Consider the following 22,012-nt stretch of genomic DNA (forward strand, 5'->3'; position numbering starts at 1 on the left):
CCACTGATGCCAAATAAGGGTAACACTCCATAAATACTTTGAATTCCTAGACACCACCAGCATTCTGTGTTGTCCTGCACCTGGGATTTCTCCAGCCCTGCCTTAAGGGTCACACGGTCACTGCCTCTGGGATGGCGATTGCAAGCACTTTAAATACGCATTTCACAGTAGGGTCCTGTTGCAAGAAACCCCCCAACAGGGAAGTCCCACGAAAGATGATATTAAGCAAGAGCTCTGGTTTTCAATCTGGGTTTTGGCCGCTTTTGTGGCTTCAGTCAGTTGCTTATTCCAAGATAATCGAGAGTCCCTTCAGGTGAGCCCATTGCCACTTGAAAGATGCCCTCTAGGAGATTAGGGAGCAGTAGAGTTGAAAGACTGCAGTCAAGCCTTTGTGTAGCATTTCATCCTGTTCTTAAAGTAATGTAAAGCCAGTTTGAACCGGACCTGCTCCTGAGTATTGGCCCGGAATCTGCCGTAAGTCTTCTCGACGTCAGCCTCTCGTGTGTTTTTCGCACTGCCGTGTGGCTGGTGACCGACGACAACATGATTGCAGGAGCCGACTCGCAAAATCCCCAGTCCATCCATAAAATATTCTGAAGGGAAGATTGGGGCAAGAGAAGTCAGTGGACTAGGGTTAGGAAACCTCTGAGCCTCCAGCTCTTGCTGGACTACAACTCCCATCATCCCTGACCATCGGCCATGCTGGCTTCGGCTGACATGAGTTGGAGTCCAGCAACACTGGGGGGGGGGGCAGTCACAGGCTCCCCATCCCTGCAGTAAGTAAATCACTTAGACGACATACTTTTGAATAAGAGACCTCCGTTCATACTTGTTCTCTGCATGTAGGAAGCACGTGGAGCAGGGCCACAACTCCTGGCCAACCCACACATTAAACACAGATGTCTCAAACATGAACTCTACAGCTGAGCAGCTGCCCTCACCTCCATGCAATCTGCTCCATTGATCACACAGAGGTCTTGGCCACGTGGCTACTACCCTTTCCAAAGACATCTGGTTTGCTCCTGTGTGAACTTGATTCTGGATTATCATTAGATGGGCCTTTGGCCTAATCCAGTAGGCTTTTCTTAAGTTCTTATGATGGCCATGCCAAGAGCAGAGGGCATTGTGCAGGCTACCCCCTTTCAGATGCCTGTGTATTAGGGAGTGTGGGTGACCACTGGGATAAGATAACTTAGCAAGCCAGCCTGCTCAAAGGCTTTCAAAGCAGAGGCTCAACAGTAATCTCTTGGGGATGTTTTCATTCTGGGCTTGATGACCTACACTCCCCCCTCCAACTCTATGATTCTATGAAAAGGAAGACAGGAAACTCAATTTGCAACGCTCATTCTGACCTCCCCGAAAATTAGCTTCTGAAAAAGGGTTTCAAACAGGTGTGGGGCTTCTAGCTTGGGCGCAAGTCTCATTTTTGGTCCATGGGGCCTTTCCTCTCCAAACCATGCCCACCTGCCGCTATGCCACGGGGGACCAGTGACATAGCATGGGTTGCCAGTGCCTGGGGGTGTGTGGAAGGTAGGGAAATGGATGGAGTACCCATGCACATCCAACTGCCTAAAGGCACCCACGTCACCCAGGAGATTGCAGCTACAGAGATGAGAAAAGAAGAATTGATCCTTTGGAGAGGTCACTTCCTGATTCGCATGGAGAAGCTACTTTTAAACAGAGTCCAGCAATAGAAGCGAGCAACTATATTGAGGCAGCACCGGGTTGAAATTTTGTACCCAGGGCAACTGCCCCTCTGCCCCCCCAAACTATGCCACTGTAAGATGACGTCAGGTAGAGACCTACTCACTTTCCGCTGGTAAAAGGCAAAGAACCTCTGGATGGTTAAGTCCAGACAAAGGTGACTATGTGGCACTCATCTCGCTTCAGGCTGAAGGAGCCAACGTTTGTCCACAGACAGATTTCTGGGTTGTGTGGCCAGCATGACTAAACCGCTTCTGGCACAACAGAACACGACGGAAACCAGAGTGCATGGAAACGCCATTTACCTTCCCACCACAGCGGTACCTATTTATCTACTTGCACTGGTGTGCTTTTGAACTGCTAGGTTGGCAGGAGCTGGGACAGAGCAATGGGAGCTCACCCCGTCACAGGCGGGGATTCGAACCGGCGACCTTCTGATTGGCAAGCCCAAGAGGCTTGGTGCTTTAGACCACAGTGCCACCAGGGACAATGTTAGCACTATATATAATCTGGAGGTTTGTGGAGTGGGTGGAGTATGTGGCCTTACCTGAGTGAGCCACCCTTTGCAGCTTAGGGTCAAACCCAACACGCCTGCTCTCCTCAGTACGAGCGAGGAAGAAGTTGACTACGCCGCTGGCGACCACACAATTGGGAAAGCCTTTCAAGCGGTGGTAAGAGCCATATCGGATGTGCAGGCAACTGCTGTCCTCTCCTTCCTCATAGATGACCTTAAACTTGTAGTCATTGCCACCAACGCTGCCTCCGACCTATAAACCACACAGGCTCCTATCAGCACTTAACAGACTTCACCATGGGACTGCTGCCATTGAAATGCTGAATCCCCAACAGCAGGGTTGGGGAAGCTGTAGATATCGTTGGACTCCAACTCCCCTATCCCTGACCACTGGCTATGCTGGCTGGAGGTGGAGTCTAGCAATACAGTGGTACCTCGGGTTAAGTACTGTATTTGGAGGTCCAACACTTCCCCATCCCTGGACTAAAAGATGCACCCAACTAATTGGACAGCTGGTTACATATTAAAACTGGCAATTGTTTCTAGAAGAAGAATCTGGACAGACTACAGATGGAAGGATATTCTCACATGGAGTCTTCAAAGATGATGCTTGCATGTGACATGTGGATGCAACCTCTGAAAACGAAATATGCTTCCGAACGGCCATTTTCTTAACCACGTGCAAATTTATACAGATTTCGTGATCAATTAAATGCATGCAGTTAATTGGCCTGCAACCTACTGAGCACAGTGGGACTAGCTTCTGAGTAAACATGCACAGGATTGTGGTGTGAGATTTCTTCAACTAGGCTACAGCTGCAACCTAAAAGCACAGCCTCCTTAGGTGCAACTGAATCTGTTAGAGCAGTGTTTCCCAAACATGGGTCTCGAGCTGTTTTTTGCGCTACAATTCTCATCTTCCCCGACCACTGGTCTTGCTAGGTAGGAATAATGGGAGTTGTAGTCCAAAAACAGCTCGAGACCCAAGTTTAGGAAATGGATTCAGAAAGGGACCCAAAAGTTGTTAGGAGCAACCGTTGACCTCTCAGACCCATTCCAGTTGTGTGGCTTGTTCTAGGAATGCAGGGAGTTGGCCAGAGTTGGGTTGGGAGGCTAGTGGATGTCATGGCAAAAAAATACATACCACATCCAAGTTGCTGTTCTCCAACACTTCCACTAGTTTCTCGATCTTGGTGTTTGCGGTGAACACAAAATCATCATCCACCCAGAGGTAGTATTTGGTCGTGACCTGAGAGATGGCGAGGTTCCTTCCAGCAAACCAGCCCTAGGAAGTGAATCAGGAAGGAGAATCAGGCTATGTCAGTGGTGTGTTTTTGTTAGGGGGCTCTTTCCACAGCAGAATATCTGCTTCCACCCCCTGCATAAAATTCAGCCTGTCGGTTGGGTGCTACACCTGATGTTTCCATGTAAGGCTTTAGGACAGCCATTTTTGGTGGCCTTCCCGAATATAACAGAAAAGTTAATAATAGATACAATAAATTGGAAGAAAAGAGATAAGTTGAATAAAAGGGGATGGACAACGGAAACCAGAAAAGGGCAGGGAGGAGTCAAGGGATTCTGAGAATCCTAAAAGTAAAGGTAATTGATACATTTAAATTGAAAATTGTTATGTAAAATTTAATTAAAAAATATTTTTATGTTTATTTTTAAAAGGGAATGAGGCAGACTGGGGAATTGGGAATGCCAAAATCCAGGGAGAAAGGCAGGTGATAAATTTGAATGCATCCCTCCTTACACACACACAGCACACACAAACCCAGGTATCTGTCAGAGGAAAACAGTTCTGCTTGCTTGGAGTGAGGCACAGAAACAAAGACAATAAGCAGCGTGAGCCATTTTCATGGGGATCACAGGCAGGTCATCCAACCCCCCCAAGTATGTCTGAAACACTAAGCTTAGAACTAGACATACCCCCCCTAGATCCTAGAATGAACACGTTCACATTGCACTATGCCACCGATGTTGGAAGGCTTCAGAGCAGGGTTTCCGAAACCCCAGCTGTTCTGGACTACAGTTCCCACCATCCCTGACCACTGGGTCCTGCTAGCTAGAGACCAGAGGGACATCACCCAGCTGTGAGTCGTGAAGGCCGTTCCCTGCAAGGCCCTTTCCACCTGGCCTAGTGGGCGGGGCCCAGACTCACCAGCTCTACTAAAGAGGCACCTGGTGAAAATGGAGGGACATCGCTATGCCTGGCAACAAACCCTAACTATTGGATTCTTTTGCCCCATCTTTTTGTGCCTGCCAAACAGCCGTGTCATGCTTATGATAACATTTTAACCTCTTGTTAATTATGCTGTTTTTAAATGTGCTGTTTTAAATGTGCTTTCCAAGCTATGTCCCTCTGCAAACCGGTTCTCTAGATCTATACTGCTCCACTGTTCCTGAGCAGCTTCAGGATCCTGATCAGGAGCAGGAAGAGGGGGAGGTTCCCACCATTCCTCATCAGTGCTGTAATCCTCAGTCTGGTCTCTGACACCTGACAACGCTCAGCACCCATCACAAACTTCACCTCCTAGGGTTCTTCAGGGAAAGCTGTGACTGTAAAAATGATATGATACTGCTTTAAATTTAGAGCGCAAACTATCAAATTAAGAGGGAATTGTCTCTCTTAATAGCTAGGAACTAGGCACAAAGTCTGGAAGTTCAGCATATACCTGGGGCAGGGAACCCCAGTGTTATAGTGCTTATTAGAATCACAGAATTGAAGAGCTAGAAGAGACCCCCAGGGGTCATCGAGCCCAACCCCCTGCAATGGAGGACTCTTTCACCCAATGCCGGGCTCAAACTCACAACCCTGAAATTATGAGCCTCGTGTTCTAGTGCAGGCATAGGCAAACTCGGCCCTCCAGATGTTTTGAGAATACAATTCCCATCATCCCTGATCACTGGTCCTGTTGGCTAGAGATGATGAGAGTTGTAGTCCCAAAACATCTGGAGTTTGCCTAAGCCTGCTCTAGTGACTGAGCTATCTGGCTTGGTTGTTGGGACTGCAGCTCCCATCAGCCCCAGCCAGCATGGCCAATGGTCAGGAATGATGGGAGTTGTAGTTCAGTAACATCTAGAGAGCCACCAGGTTCCCCATCCTTAGCATACATCATGGCCCATCGAGCTTCTCCATGTCACCTGCCACACTGCTGTCAGAAAGGCCCAGGATTGCCTCACTCGACCAGGAGCTGGGAAATCCCTCTCAGCCATGGAAGAAGCCACATCTGCACGTGTCGGTAGGTACCTTTCCAGAGGGCATAATGTACTGCTCAACGTTGGCTTGTTGAATCATCTCAGGGTGTTCGCTGTCGTCTGCCACAATGACCTTCATATTTGGATAATACTGCCGTATGCTCTCAAGGAGGACCCTCAGCTTGTGGTAGCGCAAGAAAGTCTTGGTTGTGATGGTCACCATATTGCTGATGTTGTAATCTGAGGCACAAAGAAAAGGAAGGAAGAGTGAGCCAACACATTCAACATCCCATGTGGGTTTGTTTCCCACAGCTGTACTCTAGGAGTCTTCAGGTTACATAAGCTTCAGGTTACAGACTCCTCTAACCCAGAAATAGTACCTCGGGTTAAGAACTTTGAGTGGTGCCTCAGGTTAAGAACAGTTTCAGGTTAAGAACGGACCTCCAGAACAAATTAAGTTCTTAACCCGAGGTACCACTGTAGAAACATTTCCTACCACAACCCAGAGTAGGCCTCTTCCTTGAAGGTTCTCTTCCTGAGCCACTGTTTTCACTCTGGGTACCTGCTTAGGTCACCTTCTGCAGAGCTGAAGTAACTTCTCTTCCCTATCACAGATGTAGCCCATGTGGTGCCCTCCATCAGCCCAGACGTGTCCCTATTTTCCAGGGCCAGTCTGGATTTACAGGAAGCTGCCCTGGTTTTGATTTGATCCGATCCCAGAATGCCCTGCTTTCCCTTTGAACGCCCCTGTTTTCACCACAGAAACATTGGAGGTCATGGAGTTATGCAACCCCCAAGGGAAGGAGATGAGTAACTAGACAACATTTAGAAGACATCTGAAGGCAGCTCTGTATAGAGAAGTTTTTAAATGTTTAATGTTTTATCAAGTTTTTATGTATGTTGGGAGCCACTCATAATAATAATTACTCTTATGGAATAGGACATCCCTATTGTCTTCGGAGAAACGTTGGAGGGCATGTCAGCTCCAACTAGTGAAGTTAATGGTCAGGGATGATGAGAGCTATAGTCCCAACATTTGCAAGGCACCACATTGACTACTCCTGCCCCACCATAAAATGAGAGCCAGCGTGGTGTAGTGGTTAAGAGCAGCGGACTCGTAATCTGTTGGGAGGCAGAAGCTGAGAGTCAGAGCTGTGTTTTTTACTTAATAAAGTTTGAAAATAATAAAACAAACAAGTTGACAGTCATTGTACACCAAGGAAGAAGAGGAAGGCCGGCAGTGCTTGTGATGGGCTGAAAACTTGCTTTAAAGGAATAAGTTGTTAACTGTGCTGTAGAAGTGTAACAGCTTTTTTCTTTGAAGCAAGTCTGAAGCAAGTAGTAGTAGTAGTAGTAGTAGTAGTAGTAGTAGTAATAATAATAATAATAATAATAATAATAATAATAATAATAGTAATAATATTTCTATCCTGCCCATTTGGCTGGGTTTCCCCAGCCACTCTGGGGGGCTCCCAACAGAATATTAAAAACATGATAAAAATTCAAACATTAAAAACTTCCCTAAGCAGGGCTGCCTTCAGATGTCTTCTAAAAGTCGGATAGTTGTTTATTTCCTTGACATCTGACGGGAGGGCATTCCACAGGGCAGGGGCCACTACTGAGAAGGCCCTCTGCCTGGTTTCCTGTAACCTCACTTCTCACAGTGAGGGAACTGCCAGAAGGCCCTTGGAGCTGGACCTCAGTGTCTGGGCTGAACGATGGGGTGGAGACGCTCCTTCAGGTATAGTGGAGCCAACACCATTTAGGGAAGGCATCCCCAACCTTCGCCCCTCCAGATGTTTTGGACTACAATTCCCATCATCCCTTACCACTGGTCCTGTTAGCAAGGGATTCATGGGAGTTGTAGGCAAAAATATCTGGGGTGCCACAGGTTGGGGATGCCTGATTTAGGGCTTTAAAGGTCAGCACCAACACTTTGAATTATTTTGAATTTTATTATTTTATTATATTTTATTTATACCCCGCCCTCCCTGTCCAAGACCAGGCTCAGGGCGGCTAACATCAAGTACGAAAACAGTTGATTAAAATACAACTTAAAAACAGGATTACAATACTACTTAAAATGCAGCCTCATTTCAGTGGAAGCCCACTGTGCTCAGAATTGCGCTTGGAAACGTACTGGGAGCCAATATAGGTCTTTCAGGACCGGTGTTATATGGTCTTGGTGGCCACTCCCAGTCACCAGTCTAGCTGCAGCATATCTTTATGCTGCACATCTATTTTGTTTTTCTGCTAGCACCCCAAGATCCACCTACAAAGGACATATATTCAGCATTAAGGAATTCTGAGCCCGGGAATTTGTTTTGAGTACCAGAACTGAGCTCACAGTCCTTCCACAGAGAAATCCATTACAGGTCGCAACCACCCCTGCTTCCCATCATTTCAGCATTATGATCTGAGGCGGTAGGTGGAAGTATTATTTTGTTGTTGCTGTTCTTCAGGATTAGGTGTCGGAAACCTTTGCTGTTTGGCTTAAAGTCATCCAGAGATCTACCTTCTGTCCATCTCTGCTTAAGAGAGCCAATAAAGGTGTTACATCATCATGGTTTTGCTATTTGCATCAGAAGCTCACCTGGTCCTGGGTCAAACAGCTTAGGCAGGCCCGGCTGTCGGATGGTCACAGGAAACCTCACCTGATGAGTCCCCATGGTAAATGTCACTGGAAAGTAATGGATAGGTCGGTCAGCAGTTGTCCGTTTCTTGGCTTCCATAGTTCAGATGGCACTTGGGACCATAAACCCCCCACTTATAGGAATATGCAAGCCATACTCCAAAAGTGGTGGAATCCACCCTTCTGCTTGAAGTGTCTCTTAGCAGACAATGCCCATGTCTTTTAAAAGGTAAGTCTGGATAGCTCAGTTGGCTAAAGCATGGTGCTGATAATGCCAAGGTTGCAGGTTCGAGCCTCGTATGGGAGAGCTGCATATTCCTGCACTGCAGGAGGTTGGACTAGATGATCAGGGTCCCTTCCAACTTTACAGTTCTATAATTCTGTGATTCTAAGGTACAAAACCAGCATGTGAGTAGTGAATGCCGGACAAGGCTGCCTTCTGAAAAAGAAACACTGGCTGTTTATTTTGACCCTTGATGATGGGGTAAGTGAGCAGTTATATTGGGCAGTAGAAGTGTCTAATTGGGCCAAAAACAATGGAGTAATTCCTTTAGGGCAGGGGTGGGGAACCTGCAGCTCTCCAGGTGATTTGGGACTCCCAATTCCCATCAGGTTTAGCCAATACTCTGGGGGTGATGGGAAATGCAACCTGCAAAACAACATCAAATCTTGCGTTACGTGAAATACATTCGACAAACACACAAGACATAACCGGCTGTGCATTCACAGAAACAATACTCTTCTCTATAGTCTTATCACAATATCAAATGTTTATCTTGCACATAAAAGGTACAGGTAAAGGGACCCCTGACCATTAGGTCCAGTCGTGACCGACTCTGGGCTCATCTCGCTTTATTGGCTGAGGGAGCTGGCATACACCTTCCGGGTCATGTGGCCAGCATGACGAAGCCACTTCGGGCGAACCAGAGCAGTACACGGAAACGCCATTTACCTTCCTGCCGGAGTGGTACCTATTTATCTACTTGCACTTTGTGGTGCTTTTGAACTGCTAGGTTGGCAGGAGCAGGGACCGAGCAACAGGAGCTCACCCCGTCGCGGGGATTCAAATCGCTAACCTTCTGATCGGCAAGTCCTAGGCTCTGTGGTTTAACCCACAGCGCCACCCGCGTCCATCTTACACATAAAGTGCAATAATATAGACGGAAGTTGCAATAAATCAGTTAATTCATAAAGACCAAATATCTGCTAGTTTCTGTTCCAAATATGTTCATAAAGTCCAAATTGGAGCCTACTACAGTTCCACAGTGTTGACAAGGATTTCCGGAATAATGCCTTGTTTTGCTCTCATGGGCTTCATCAGTAGTACATATTCTAAGTAATATAACTGAATATAATTCAACATATTTTAACAAATTAAAATTAAATAAGATTAAGATTATATAGATTATATAGACTATATGGACATTGTAACCGTTGTTGTTCACTGCAGAAACCACTATGTTATTAATTCTATTATCTTGATACTTCATATATGGTATGTATTTTTATAGCACAATTGTTTATATAATTTTAATTAGACTCCAATTTGGACTTTATGAGCATATGTGGAACAGAAACTAGCTGATTTATTGGGACTTCCGTCTGTATTATTGCACTTTATGTGTTGTTTTTGTGCAAGATAAACATTTGATATTGTGATAAGAATATATAGAATATTGCTTATGTGAATGCACAGCCGGTTACATCTTGTGGGAACTGCAACCCAGCAGCACCCAAGAAGGTCACAGGTTTCCTATTCATGCTTTTGAAGTCTTGTCGTTATGTTGTCCTAATCAATTGGTACTTTATCCTTTGGCAACCATATGCTACCAATATTACAAGGCAATCATTAACCTTGCAATATTATTGTAAGCTTCCTTATACTTATAAGGGATGCGGGTGGCACTGTGGTTTAAACCACAGCCTCTTGGGCTTGCTGATTGGAAGGTCAGCGGTTCAAATCCCTGTGACGGGGTGAGCTCCCATTGCTCTGTCCCAGCTCCTGCCAAGCTAGCAGTTCAAAAGCACACCAGTGCAAGTGGATAAATAGGTACCACTGCAGCAGAAAGGTAAACGGCTTTTCTGTGTACTCTGGCTTCCATCAGGGTATTCTGTTGCACCAGAAGCGGTTTAGTCATGCTGGCCACACAACCTGGAAAGCTGTCTGTGGAGAAAAGCCAGTTCCCTTGGGCTGAAAGCGAGATGAGCACTGCAACCCCCATAATCGCCTTTGACTGGGCTTAACCGTCCAGGGGTCCTTCACCTTACCTTTTTCCTTACATTTGCAAATCTAAGCCTTTTAAAAAATGCCAGGACTTTGAACCTTGGACCATACACACCCAAAGCATGTTTCCTATCACTGAATTATGGTCCACACCCAGTCAATCAAAGATTTGTAGAGCTGGAAGGGACTGAAGGTCATCAACCCCCTGCAATGCAGGAACCTATCATTTTCTCTGCTTTCAGTGCTATTTAGAGGGTGCCTATTTTAATCAACCATCTCAAATGTCAGTTCTGACTGGGCAGCAATATTCTTCCACAAAACCTTTCCAATCCCCCGCCTCCAGGTCTTCAAAACGAGGAGGACAAGCCATTTTCAACATCGCAAAGCATTTTATCAAGAAATAAAGCAAGATCTGAAAAGATAACAATTCGCTCCCTCCTTGGGGTATTCGTTCAAAAGGGAGAAGGGCCGGAAAGCTGCTCAAAAGCATCTTGCAATAATTATAACATGGGTTTCAGGCTGGTGAAGTCAAGGGGCAATCAATGCTTGTCCCGCAGTAGCAATCCAACTCACCCAGATCCACAACATCAAGCAGATACTCTGTGCTTGTGTACGTGATGTGTTCCAGGATGTAATTCAGTAGCTTCACATGGGGAGTAGAGATGGTCAGCTTCTTTTCCCCTCGCCCACCTACCACGTCTTGGGATACATCAGCCAGGGTGTTGAGAGCACCAAATGAAGCTTGTAGGATCACCTGGAGATTTTGGGTCCCAAAAAAAGTCTTAGGACCAAATAAAACCCCTCCATTTTCATCTAAATCAGGTGATACACAAACGGACATCAGCAGGAAATGGGGGGTAAAAAGAAGGTCAGAAATCAGGGGATGTCCAGTTCTGGGTACCACAATTTAAGAAGGATGCTGACAAGTTGGAACGTGCACAGAGGAGGGCGACTGGGAAGAGCAAGGGTCTGGAAACCAAGCCTTATGAGGAACAGCTGAAGGAGCTGGGTAGGTTTAGCCTGGAAAAGAGGAGACTGGGAGGAGATACGATAGCCATCTTCTAAGATCTTAAGGGCTGTCACATGGAGGATGGAGCAAGGCCTGTTCTGGAAGGCAGGACTCCCATGGCTTCAAGTTACAAGGAAGGAGGTTCAGACACAACTTCAGAAGACATTTCTGACAGCAAGCTGTTCGACAGTGGGACAGACTCCCTTGGGAAGTTGTGGACTCTAATTCCTTGGAGGTTTGTAAGCAGAGTTTGGATCCTCATGAGAAGAGAAGACTCCCTGGAAAAGACCCTGATGCTGGGAAAGATTGAGGGCACAAGGAGAAGGGGACAACAGAGGACGAGATGGCTGGACAGTGTTCTCGAAGCTACCAGCATGAGTTTGACCAAACTGCGGGAGGCAGTGGAAGACAGGAGTGCCTGGCGTGCTCTGGTCCATGGGGTCACGAAGAGTCAGACACGACTAAACAACAACATGTTATGGATGATCTAGTTGAGATTCCTGACTTGCAGAATATGGATTATTATTTTGATTGGAATGTAACTGGATTAAATTAGACTTTGGAAGCAGAATTAAAATAATTAACCAAACCTGTAATTCGAGCACATGTGGGGGGCGGGGGGCGGGACCAAAATTATACAATTGGAAAGTTGATTACTTGATGTTTGATATTTGATTTGGTATTGTGATTAGATATGGATATAATGAGGCTTATTTTGGATGCTTGTAATTGAATACTAATAATTTTTTTAAAAAGATTCATAAATTGGGGGGGGGGGTTGGATTAGATAACCCTTGGGATCCCTTCCAACTCCATGATCTATGAGAGCTCTGTGAGTAAGCTTTGTGAGCTGAGTGTTTACCAGCGGTGGTGCGTTTCCATGTGGAGGCATTTTTATTTTGTGTCACCTATTTTGTACTAAGAAAGCCCCATTTCTAAAATGTGAAAAGGAGCTACTGGTACTTGAGAAATATGCCTTAAAAAAAAGAAGCAGTGGAATAAATAATGTTTTCTTCCTCTGGCAACAAAATGTTTTAGATGGCTCATGGATGCCTGCTTCTCTCAGGGAAACAACATTCAAGACCCAGCCAGCTTTCAGAGCCTGGGAATCTGGACTGCTAGTTTTGTACAGTGGTGCCTCGCAAGACGAAATTAATCCGTTCCGCGAGTCTCTTCGTCTTGCGGTTTTTTCGTCTTGCGAAGCACGGCTATTAGCGGCTTAGCGGCTATTAATGGCTTAGCGGCTTTAAGAAAAAGGAAACAAACTCGCAAGAACTCGCAAGACGTTTCGTCTTGCGAAGCAAGCCCATAGGGAAATTCGTCTTGCGGAACGACTCAAAAAACGGAAAACTCTTTCGTCTTGCACGTTTTTCGTCTTGCGAGGCATTCGTCTTGCGAGGTACCACTGTATGTCCCATGCTTGTCACCAGATACAATCTCAACCATGCTATCCATTCCATTGTTATGCATTGACTCTTTCAGCTGCGTTGTTTGATAATTCAGAAAGTGGGAGCATACAATGAAACATAATTAATGAGAACACAAAGTTACCTGGAGGTTTTCTGTACTTGCCCCATGGAAACCAAGCCCTTTAAGAACAAAAGCAACCACAGGTCTGCCATTAATACTCTTCCAATTTTCCGTTCCCCACACCCCACCAAGTCCAGCAAAGCTTGATTTACGGAGTTGGCTGCAATACTCTCCCGAGAAAGAAACAATTGAGCCCAAACCAGCATGCTAAGAAGACAAAAAGCTATAAGCACTCTTAAGGAAAGTGGCCACTGTGTCCAAACGTTTGAAAGGAAATAAAATTGTTTCAGTTTGTGAACACCAGCATTTCTGTGACCTTTGAACTGCTTGTCTAATTTTTCACTCTCTTGCCTCAGTTTGCCAATCACAGGCTCCTTAGATACCAAGAGGACCTAAAACCGAACACCAAACAGAGGGCTTTGTGTGACATGTTTGTTTGTTCAGTATTAAGGAACTGTTTGTTCTGTATTAAGGGACACAGACACACATGGTATGGGTGCCCTGTCTGTGGTCTCCTTGATACCAAGTGAAATGTCAACTAGTCAACTTAGAATTTCTGCAGTACAGAACCAGCTAAAGCCTTAGGTCAGGGGTTGGCTAACTACGGTCTGCAGGCCAGATCCGGGTCAATTGCCCTCCGGATCCGGCCCACGGACGTTCCGTGGATTGGCGATTCTGTTTGTTAATTTTTTTATCGTTATTTTTCCCCCGGAAGTGCCATTTTCCCCCTCAAAAAAAAAGTTTGCTGACCCCTGCCTTAGGTCAATAACCTTTATTAACTGTTTAATGTTTCCAAATGTCATTCAGCTACGTCTGTTAACATACCTGGAATTACCATGGTGTGCAAAGGCATCACCTCAGCTCCTTGAATCGGATAGCTTAAAGGAGTGTTTGGCTGAGCAACAAGGACATCTTTTGTCTCGAAGGGATACCTAGGTCAAAGCAAAGAGACAGGACTTGAGTCTTCAGAAGCCATGCTGCGAGTGTGGGAATCACAGGCAAGGAAACTGTTTAAAAAGTAAAATAAAAAATAGCCCACCTGCCCAAAATACACACTTTGAGCAGAGCAACTGGCGCCGTTTTCTCTGGGATAATTAACTTGCAGGCTTGAACACAATACAGCAACTAGGTCCAACTATAGATCATAACAATGGCTGTGTAGAAACTGACAACTTAAAACACAATCAGGCCATTCTTTTTCTCAAGTAGGATTGAAGGCGATTTGTGGGAAAATGCGACAGAACACAGTATTTCACAAGGCAAGGCAGGTTGCATATTTATTGTGCTTAGCGACATGCATGCACCACTTTCCAAATCAGAGGTGGGGGTGTGTGAGATACAGAATATATGCAAATGTGTAAACAGCCGCAAAGAGTTATTTCCCCCCCACAGAATTCTCCTCAGGCATAGTGGTTTGACAAAAAATCCCTCTGGGAATTGTAGCTCTGTGAGGGGAACTGGGGTCTCCTGACTACTCTCAGCAGCCTTAATGAACTACAGCTCTCAGAATTGGGGGGTGGGGGGAGGGAGAGCCATAACTGTTAATGTGGTATAATCGGCAAGGGACTTTGAGGTGCTTTCAAACTGCTAGGTTGGCAGGAGCAGGGACCGAGCAACGGGAGCTCACCCCGTCGTGGGGATTCGAACCGCCAACCTTCTGATTGGCAAGTCCTAGGCTCTGTGGTTTAACCCACAGCACCACCCATGTCCCTCTGTTTTTCCTATTTTCATCCAAAAAATGTTGGAAGGTATGGAGTTATGCAGCGCTCGAGTCAATGAGATAAGTAACCAGACAACCTAGTTGTCTTCTTTGGAGGTCTTTAAGCAGAGGCTTGACAATCATATGTCAGGAGTGCTCTGATGGTGTTTCCTGCTTGGCAGGGGGTTGGACTCAATGGCCCTTGTGGTCTCTTCCAACTCTATGATTCTATGATTCTATTCTATTCTAACCTTTAGAAGACATCTGAACGGAGCCCTGCATAAGGTATGTTCAAATTTGTTTAATGTCTTATTGTGTTTTTATATATGTTGGAAGCTGCCCAGAGCGGCTGGAGCAACCCAGTCAGATGGGTGGGGAATAATAATAGTAAAATAGTAATAGTAAAAGGATGTCCCTGTTTTCATTGCAGGGTATGATTAGTGCTTGAAATATATATTGTGAATGTGGCCCATGTTCCAGCTAATACAACATGCTATTCTCACAACGTCTCTCTGGGAATCCTATAACCAGCACAAGAGCACCCACAGTCCCTCATGACTAACACACCTTTGCCTCAGGAGTTGTCAGCCACATTTTCCACAAGAGAGACTCAATACTTCAGGCCTGGAAGGATAAACCTTCGCCACCTATTACACAATGGACTGAGGAACTAAAAGCCGTTGCTACATGTGAACATATTATTATGGGTTTGAGTGTGCCTTGACTCACCCAACGGCTAAATTCATCACTCTAATGGTGCTGGATCTAGTGGGTGTTAACCAATGCTTGGAATATTAAGACGGGCTGCCAGATGCTGAATTTAACAGTGTCAAAACACAGGCCAGGTTTCCTGCCCCCTACCAGGAAATTGCTTGGGAGAAAATGGGCCACTAGAAGGGAACAAAGACAGGCAGCAGAGCCATGAGCTAAGATGGCAAAGGGGTGCGGCCACTCCTCCCTGAACTCTGTGTTATTTAGCAGAGACAAAGGTGAGTAGCAGTTGTAGTAGAGGTTTAAGATTACAGTTTCACTGTAATGTGAAATGGTGCATTTTGGTAAACGCAGCAAGCTGAAGGGGGGGGGGGCAGCAGTTGGAATTCAAGGCTGCAGGAATGGGAGAAACAGAACCCTCCTGGGGTGTAACGCTGTAAGCTCCTCCATTATAGGCTCAGGTTGTATATGTGTGTAAATAAACCATATATACTAAAGTTACAGATAGGTAGCCGTGTTGGTCTGCCATAGTCAAAACAAAATAAAAAAATTCTTTCCAGTAGCACCTTAAAGACCAACTAAGTTAGTTCTAGGTATGAGCTTTCGTGTGCATGCACACTTCTTCAGATACACTGAAACAGAAGTCACCAGACCCTTCTATATAGTGAGAAGGTGGGGAGGGGTATTACTCAGAAGGGTGGTGGGAATGGGTGATTGGCAGATAGCTGTGATGAGCCTGTTGACGACTCTTAACGACTGCAATAGGTCTTACAGGAAGCTATCTGCCAATCACCCATTCCCACCACCCTTCTGAGTAATACCCCTCCCCACCTTCTCACTATATAGAAGGGTCTGGTGACTTCTGTTTCAGTGTATCTGAAGAAGTGTGCATGCACACGAAAGCTCATACCTAGAACTAACTTAGTTGGCCTTTAAGGTGCTACTGGAAAGAATTTTTTAATTTTTTTTCATATATACTAAAGACACCCCGGTCTCCGCTGTGCCTCATTTCCAAAGGAAACACGAACCCTGAGTGAGAGCCCAGACCCTTGGAATGCCGCACTGCTGTGGAGATTGGTGTTTATAAAAAGCATTGTCACAAGCCACCTCAATTTCACTTGACTACCTTCAAAGACATTTGGATGGCGTATATCAGTTTGTATGTGTAACTTCCATACATCTGGAATGTACAGAAGTGAGAGCTGGACCATAAAGAAGGCTGATCGCCGAAGAATTTATGCTTTTGAATTATGGTGCTGGAGGAGACTCTTGAGAGTCCCATGGACTGCAAGAAGATCAAACCTATCCATTCTTAAGGAAATCAGTCCTGAGTGCTCAGTGGAAGGACAGGCCCTGAAGCTGAGGCCCCAAGACTTTGGCCACCTCATGGGAAGAGAAGACTCCCTGGAAAAGACCCTGATGTTGGGAAAGATGGAGGGCACAAGGAGAAGGGGACGACAGAGGATGAGATGGTTGGACAGTGTTCTCAAAGCTACCAGCATGAGTTTGACCAAACTGCGGGAGGAAGTGGAAGACAGGGGTGCCTGGCGTGCTCTGGTCCATGGGGTCACGAAGAGTCGGACACGACTAAACAACTAAACAACAACAACATGTGTAACTTAAGATGGACGAAGAGATGCTAATTGTATATGTTATTGCAAACCAGTGGGGTTTCCTCTCCCTGTTTCCCCCTTCTCCTGCTTTCTCTTTCTTTATAAATTTCCAAAAAAAGTTAATTAATTAAAAAAATGAAAAGGGGTGCGCAAATAAGGAGAACTAAGCCAAATCTTCTCCATTATCTCAGTTCCCTCAAGCATGTCTCCTTCCATTGTGTTTCCTTTCCTGCCCCTGCTAGTGCCAACTGGCAATTTCCCCTATAACCAGGGATTGGAAACCTAGAGATGTAAAATTTCTGGAAATTTTGAAGCCATGAGGAAAAAAACGTCCATCCGCCTTGTCCCCCCCCCCCCCCCGGAGAAAATGAAAATTTTGGAAAAATTGGAAAAAAAGTTCTCTGTGGAGTAGTTTTACAAATTTCATGAAACGCTGTGTATATAAAAGTATTATGCTTGCAATAAAACAGGTAACCACCCCCCTTTCCCTCAAAAAACAACAAAAAAGCAAGAAACCATCAACATAAAAAATAATCAGATTTGCCCTTCAGCACCAACAGCAAATAAATTTAAGGTCCACCTCAGTATTTAAGCTACATAGAAGGTCTACCCTTTGAGTAGCACTTTTTAAAAAAGAAACAGAAGAAGACACAAAGATATACATGCAGTTTATTCTATCTCATTATTCTATTTCATTTTCGATTTCTTCTTCCTCTTCCTCTTTGTCATTTTCCTCATGGACTTCTAAAAAATGGCCTTGGAAAAAAACGGGGGGAAAGCTGTCCCCCCCCCGTTTTTTCGCCCCCACCCCCACCCCGCTCAGGCCTTCCCATATTTACTTGAGGACAGCCGGGGCAAAGCATAAGGCAAATTTTTTGCATGCCAGGACCAGAGGTAACCAACATCCAGTTACTGAATGCACTAAGGCTCAAATTCTGTTTGAAAGGAAAAGGAGTGTGTGTTTTTTAAATTTAATTTGTTATTATATATTATAAACCACATGATGGTAAGAGAGCTTTCTAAACAGTTTACAAAAATATACAAGAGGACATGAAAATGATTGATAAAACATAGTTAAAAGCAGGTATGTAAGAGTATTCAAAAGATGATTAAAGTCGGCAGTGGTTAAAAGGAAGTAAATTGCATGCAGCTTCTATGTGTTCAGATGGGCTGGCCCTAACGAAAATGTTTTGAGCAGTTGCCGGAAAGAGTACAGTGAGAGCACCTGGCCTGGTGTCAGTCGGCAGGGAGCTCCAAAGTGTGGGTGCTGGAAGGCCTGGGGAAAAGACAGAAAAATTGGGGAGGAGACACAGGTTTTTTTCTGTTTTTCCCCAAAGCCATTTTTTTCAGGAAAAATGAAAAAAAAAATAATAGTGTGTGGAATATTCAAACTATATCAAACCATTTTTTTTTCAAATTTTCTGGAAATTTGAAAACCCATTTCCCCCAATTTTTCTGGTTTTTTCCCCAGGCCTTCCCATCTCTAGAAACCTGTGGCACTCTGAAATGTTTCTGAACGACAACTCCCATCATCCCTGCTCAACATTGGTTGGTTGGGATTGATGGGAGTTTGCATCCAAAAGCATGACAAACTAACTTTTAGTACGACTAACTTTTAGAACTGAATGTCATCAGATGCGATGATAGCCGCTGGATTTTGATTTGGGGGCACCCATTTGTAAAGAAGCATTCGTTTCAAGGAAGAGCGCAAATGAACCTCATAGAATTATGTTGGTTTCAAGAGGCTTTTAACGGTTGGTCCAGGTTTTATTTTGAGATGCTGTCGCTGCTGGAGAAAGTGGCATTTATATGGGTAAAGGTAAAGGTACCACTGACAGTTAAGTCCAGTCGTGGACGACTCTGGGGTTGCAGCGCTCATCTCGCTCTATAGGTCGAGGGAGCCGGCGTTTGTCCACAGACAGCTTCCGGGTCATGTGGCCAGCATGACTAAGCCACTTCTGGTGAACCAGAGCAGCGCACGGAAATGCCGTTTACCTTCCCACCAAAGCAGTACCTATTTATCTACTTGCACTTTGACGTGCTTTCGAACTGCTAGGTGGGCAGGAGCTGGGACCAAGCAACAGGAGCTCACCCCGTCGCTGGGATTCAAACGCTGACCTTCTGATCAGCAAGCCCTAGGCTCTGTGGTTTAGACCACAGCACCACCCGCGTCCCATTTATATGGGAGACCAATTTAAGATCAGAGGTGGAAAGAAGAATAATATGGGATGCAAGCAAGGCCGTGATGCGAGGCTTCCTGATTCAGCAAAACTCCATAAAGAAGAAACAACAGAATGAGAAGAAGGAAAAAATCTGGAATCAAATAAAAGAAGGAGAGAAGAAATTGAGGTCTAAACCTAAATCTCAGGAGATTCTAAGAGAAATAAAGTACTATCAGACTCAATATATGGAACTGGTGAACGAGGAGATAGAATGGAAAATAAAACAAATGAGGCAAAAATCATTTGAATCAGCAGATAAATGTGGGAAATTGCTATCATGGCAACTGAAAAAGAGACAAAAGCTGAACACCGTGACATCCCTAGAAGTGGATGGTAAATTTATCAATAAACCAAACGAGATTAGCAACTGTTTCCAAAGTTATTTCAAAAAGTTATATGCTCAAGGGCCAAAGAAAGAACAAGAGATTGAAGAATTCATTAAAAAATATGGACTCTCAAAGATTTCTGAAAAAAGCAAGAGGACTTTAAATGAGAAAATTACAGACCAAGAAATAGAGGGTGCCATCCAAAAAATGCAACTGGGAAAATCACCAGGACCAGATGGACTGACGGCCAGATACTACAAAGCATTGAAGGAATGGTTAATACAACCATTGAAGGAAGTATGCAACCAAAAAATAAAACCCCCAGGTGGTTGTCACCCCTGGAAGCTAAAGCGGTAAAAAAACTTAATATGGATTCAGACTGGCCAAAATACAGTGAAATTTTGGAATATGATGGTGAAAAGCTCAAACTACAGAGCTTGGAGAAATTAAAACCTAAAGTCAGAGACTGGTTACATCACCAGCAGATTAATGAAACGTTTAAGCAAGACAGGAAAGTAGGATTTCAGAAGGAGAGGTCAAAGTTAGAAACGGAACTATTGGAGCCCAATACTAAGAATTTGTCTAGAATGTATAATTTGCTGCTGAAATGGAACACCCAAGATGAAACAGTTAAATCAGCAATGATTAAATGGGCACAAGATATTGGTCATGACATCATGTTTGCGGACTGGGAAAGGTTATGGACCACAGGCATTAAATTTACGGCATGCACTGCCTTAAAAGAGAATATAATGAAAATGATCTATAGGTGGTACATGACCCCAGCCAGGCTAGCAAAGATATATCATTTGCCCAATAATAATTGCTGGAAGTGTAATGAATGTGAAGGAACTTTTTATCACCTTTGGTGGACCTGCCCAAAGATTAAGGCCTACTGGGAAATGATCTATAATGAAATGAAGAAAATTCTTAAGCGGACATTTGCTAAAAAACCAGAGGCTTTTCTCTTGGGCATGGTCGACCAAATGGTACCAAAGGAAGACAGAACATTCTTCATGTATGCAACCACAGCAGCAAGAATTCTACTAGCAAAATATTGGAAGAAGCAAGAACTACCCACTCTGGAAGAATGGCAGACCAAGGTGACAGAATTTATGGGATTGGCAGAGATGACCGGCAGAATCCGTGACCAGAGGAGAGAGACGGTGGAAGAGGACTGGAGAAAATTTAAAGTTTATCTTAGGAACTGTTGTAAAATTTCGGAATGCTAAAATGTCAAGGGATATAAGATAGAGAATTATAGCTGTTAAATCTTAAATTTAAATAAAATATAAAGAGAATCAGTTATGAATTGGAATGAAGGATTGCTAGAAATGCTGTCTTAAAAAAAATAAGGGTGCAGTGAAGGGAAGGCTTGGGGAAGTCGTGTTATGTATGTTATTGTATGTTATGTTTTAGTATGTTATGTTATGTCATTGTATGTTATGTTTTTATTTTGTTATATTTGTGAAAATGAATAAAAAATATTTTTTTTAAAAAAAATATATGGGAGACCAAGTTAATGATACCTGCAAGGAACTGAAGCTTTTGGGAAAGTACTGCATGGTCCGTGTAATGGTTCTAGGGGGTTGTTCGTGCGTAAGTTGGCGCCACACCTGGCTGGGTTACCTGGGTGAACCCTTTCTGTCCGGACAGCCACCCATCCGTGGCTGTCTCAATCGCTGGCAGAATCCGTCAGTGGGCGTTTCTTGAACTTCTTCCAGCAAAGAACTTCTTTGATGCCCAGTCTCCTCCTACTCTCCCTGCGCGGAAGTCTTCTGCGCAGGGAGGGTGTGGGCAGCGGAGGACCCGTGCTCTCCCCGCTGGTCTCCGGCGAGGAGTCCGGGAGCCTTCTCTCTGATTCCCCCATCTGCCTCCCTTCTCCACTGGTGCTACGCTGATTTCCTTCCCCAGCGGATGGGCTGCCTCTCTCCCTACTGGGACCCTCTCTGGCATCCCTCTGGAGCCTTCCCTCCGCCTCTGGCTCCGATGGCAGTTCCCTGACAGTCCGCTAATAATCTGATGTGGAGACAACTTTTTTTTTTTGCCTAATCCAGATATAGGGAACCTGTGACACTCCAGATGTGATTGCCCCTATCCCAGAACATCAACCATTCTGGCTGCGGTTGATGGGAGCTAGAGTACAATTTCACTAGGGAGGCGGGTGAACACAGGTTCCCCATCCCTGGTGAAATCCATGAAGATAACCCTTATGACCCACCACAACCCTTGCAGTTATGTTGTAAAGTTCTTGAAAATGCAGTTCTGGTTTACGTGGGTAAGTTAACATTACCTTCGCTGATAATCCACAAATTCCTTCTCGCGCCTTTCTGTCACAGCAGCAAGCTTATCCTTATCAATATAGTTCCCCAACTGATAGACTGTCAGCTTTTTGGCTCCGACACACTCGCAGCGGTTTTTTGGTCCTAGCCTGTTTTGGACAGAGGAAAAAAGAATAATAGTTAAGGACTATTAATATAAAATAAAGTTACCTTTTGTGAGTAGCTGCACAACATCTTACATTGGAGACCCAACCATGCTTGAAATTGTATAAAATAAAAGGAATTGTCCACAAAGTATAAAACTTAGAGAGAATTTAAGAAAACTTTTCTTATATTAAATACGTA

The 22,012-nt window shown here is 44.7% G+C and overlaps 1 protein-coding gene across 1 annotated transcript in view; it reads right to left on the bottom strand.

Moving 5' to 3' along the window:
• Positions 1-22,012, bottom strand: part of B4GALNT2 (beta-1,4-N-acetyl-galactosaminyltransferase 2 (SID blood group)) — a 34,305-nt gene that overhangs the window by 3,341 nt on the left and 8,952 nt on the right. Inside the window, exons 3-11 of the mRNA XM_083709528.1 lie at positions 21,679-21,816; positions 13,640-13,746; positions 12,836-12,873; positions 10,849-11,029; positions 8,013-8,099; positions 5,472-5,659; positions 3,363-3,503; positions 2,252-2,471; positions 149-593 (exon numbers count right to left, since the gene is read on the bottom strand). Of these exons, the coding sequence (XP_083565654.1) occupies positions 382-593; positions 2,252-2,471; positions 3,363-3,503; positions 5,472-5,659; positions 8,013-8,099; positions 10,849-11,029; positions 12,836-12,873; positions 13,640-13,746; positions 21,679-21,816 (1,312 nt within the window). The 3' untranslated portion in view covers positions 149-381. The remainder of the gene's footprint in view (positions 1-148; positions 594-2,251; positions 2,472-3,362; positions 3,504-5,471; positions 5,660-8,012; positions 8,100-10,848; positions 11,030-12,835; positions 12,874-13,639; positions 13,747-21,678; positions 21,817-22,012) is intronic.

Source organism: Podarcis gaigeae (assembly GCF_964106915.1).
Source record: "Podarcis gaigeae genome assembly, chromosome: 13".
NCBI lineage: Eukaryota > Metazoa > Chordata > Lepidosauria > Squamata > Lacertidae > Podarcis > Podarcis gaigeae.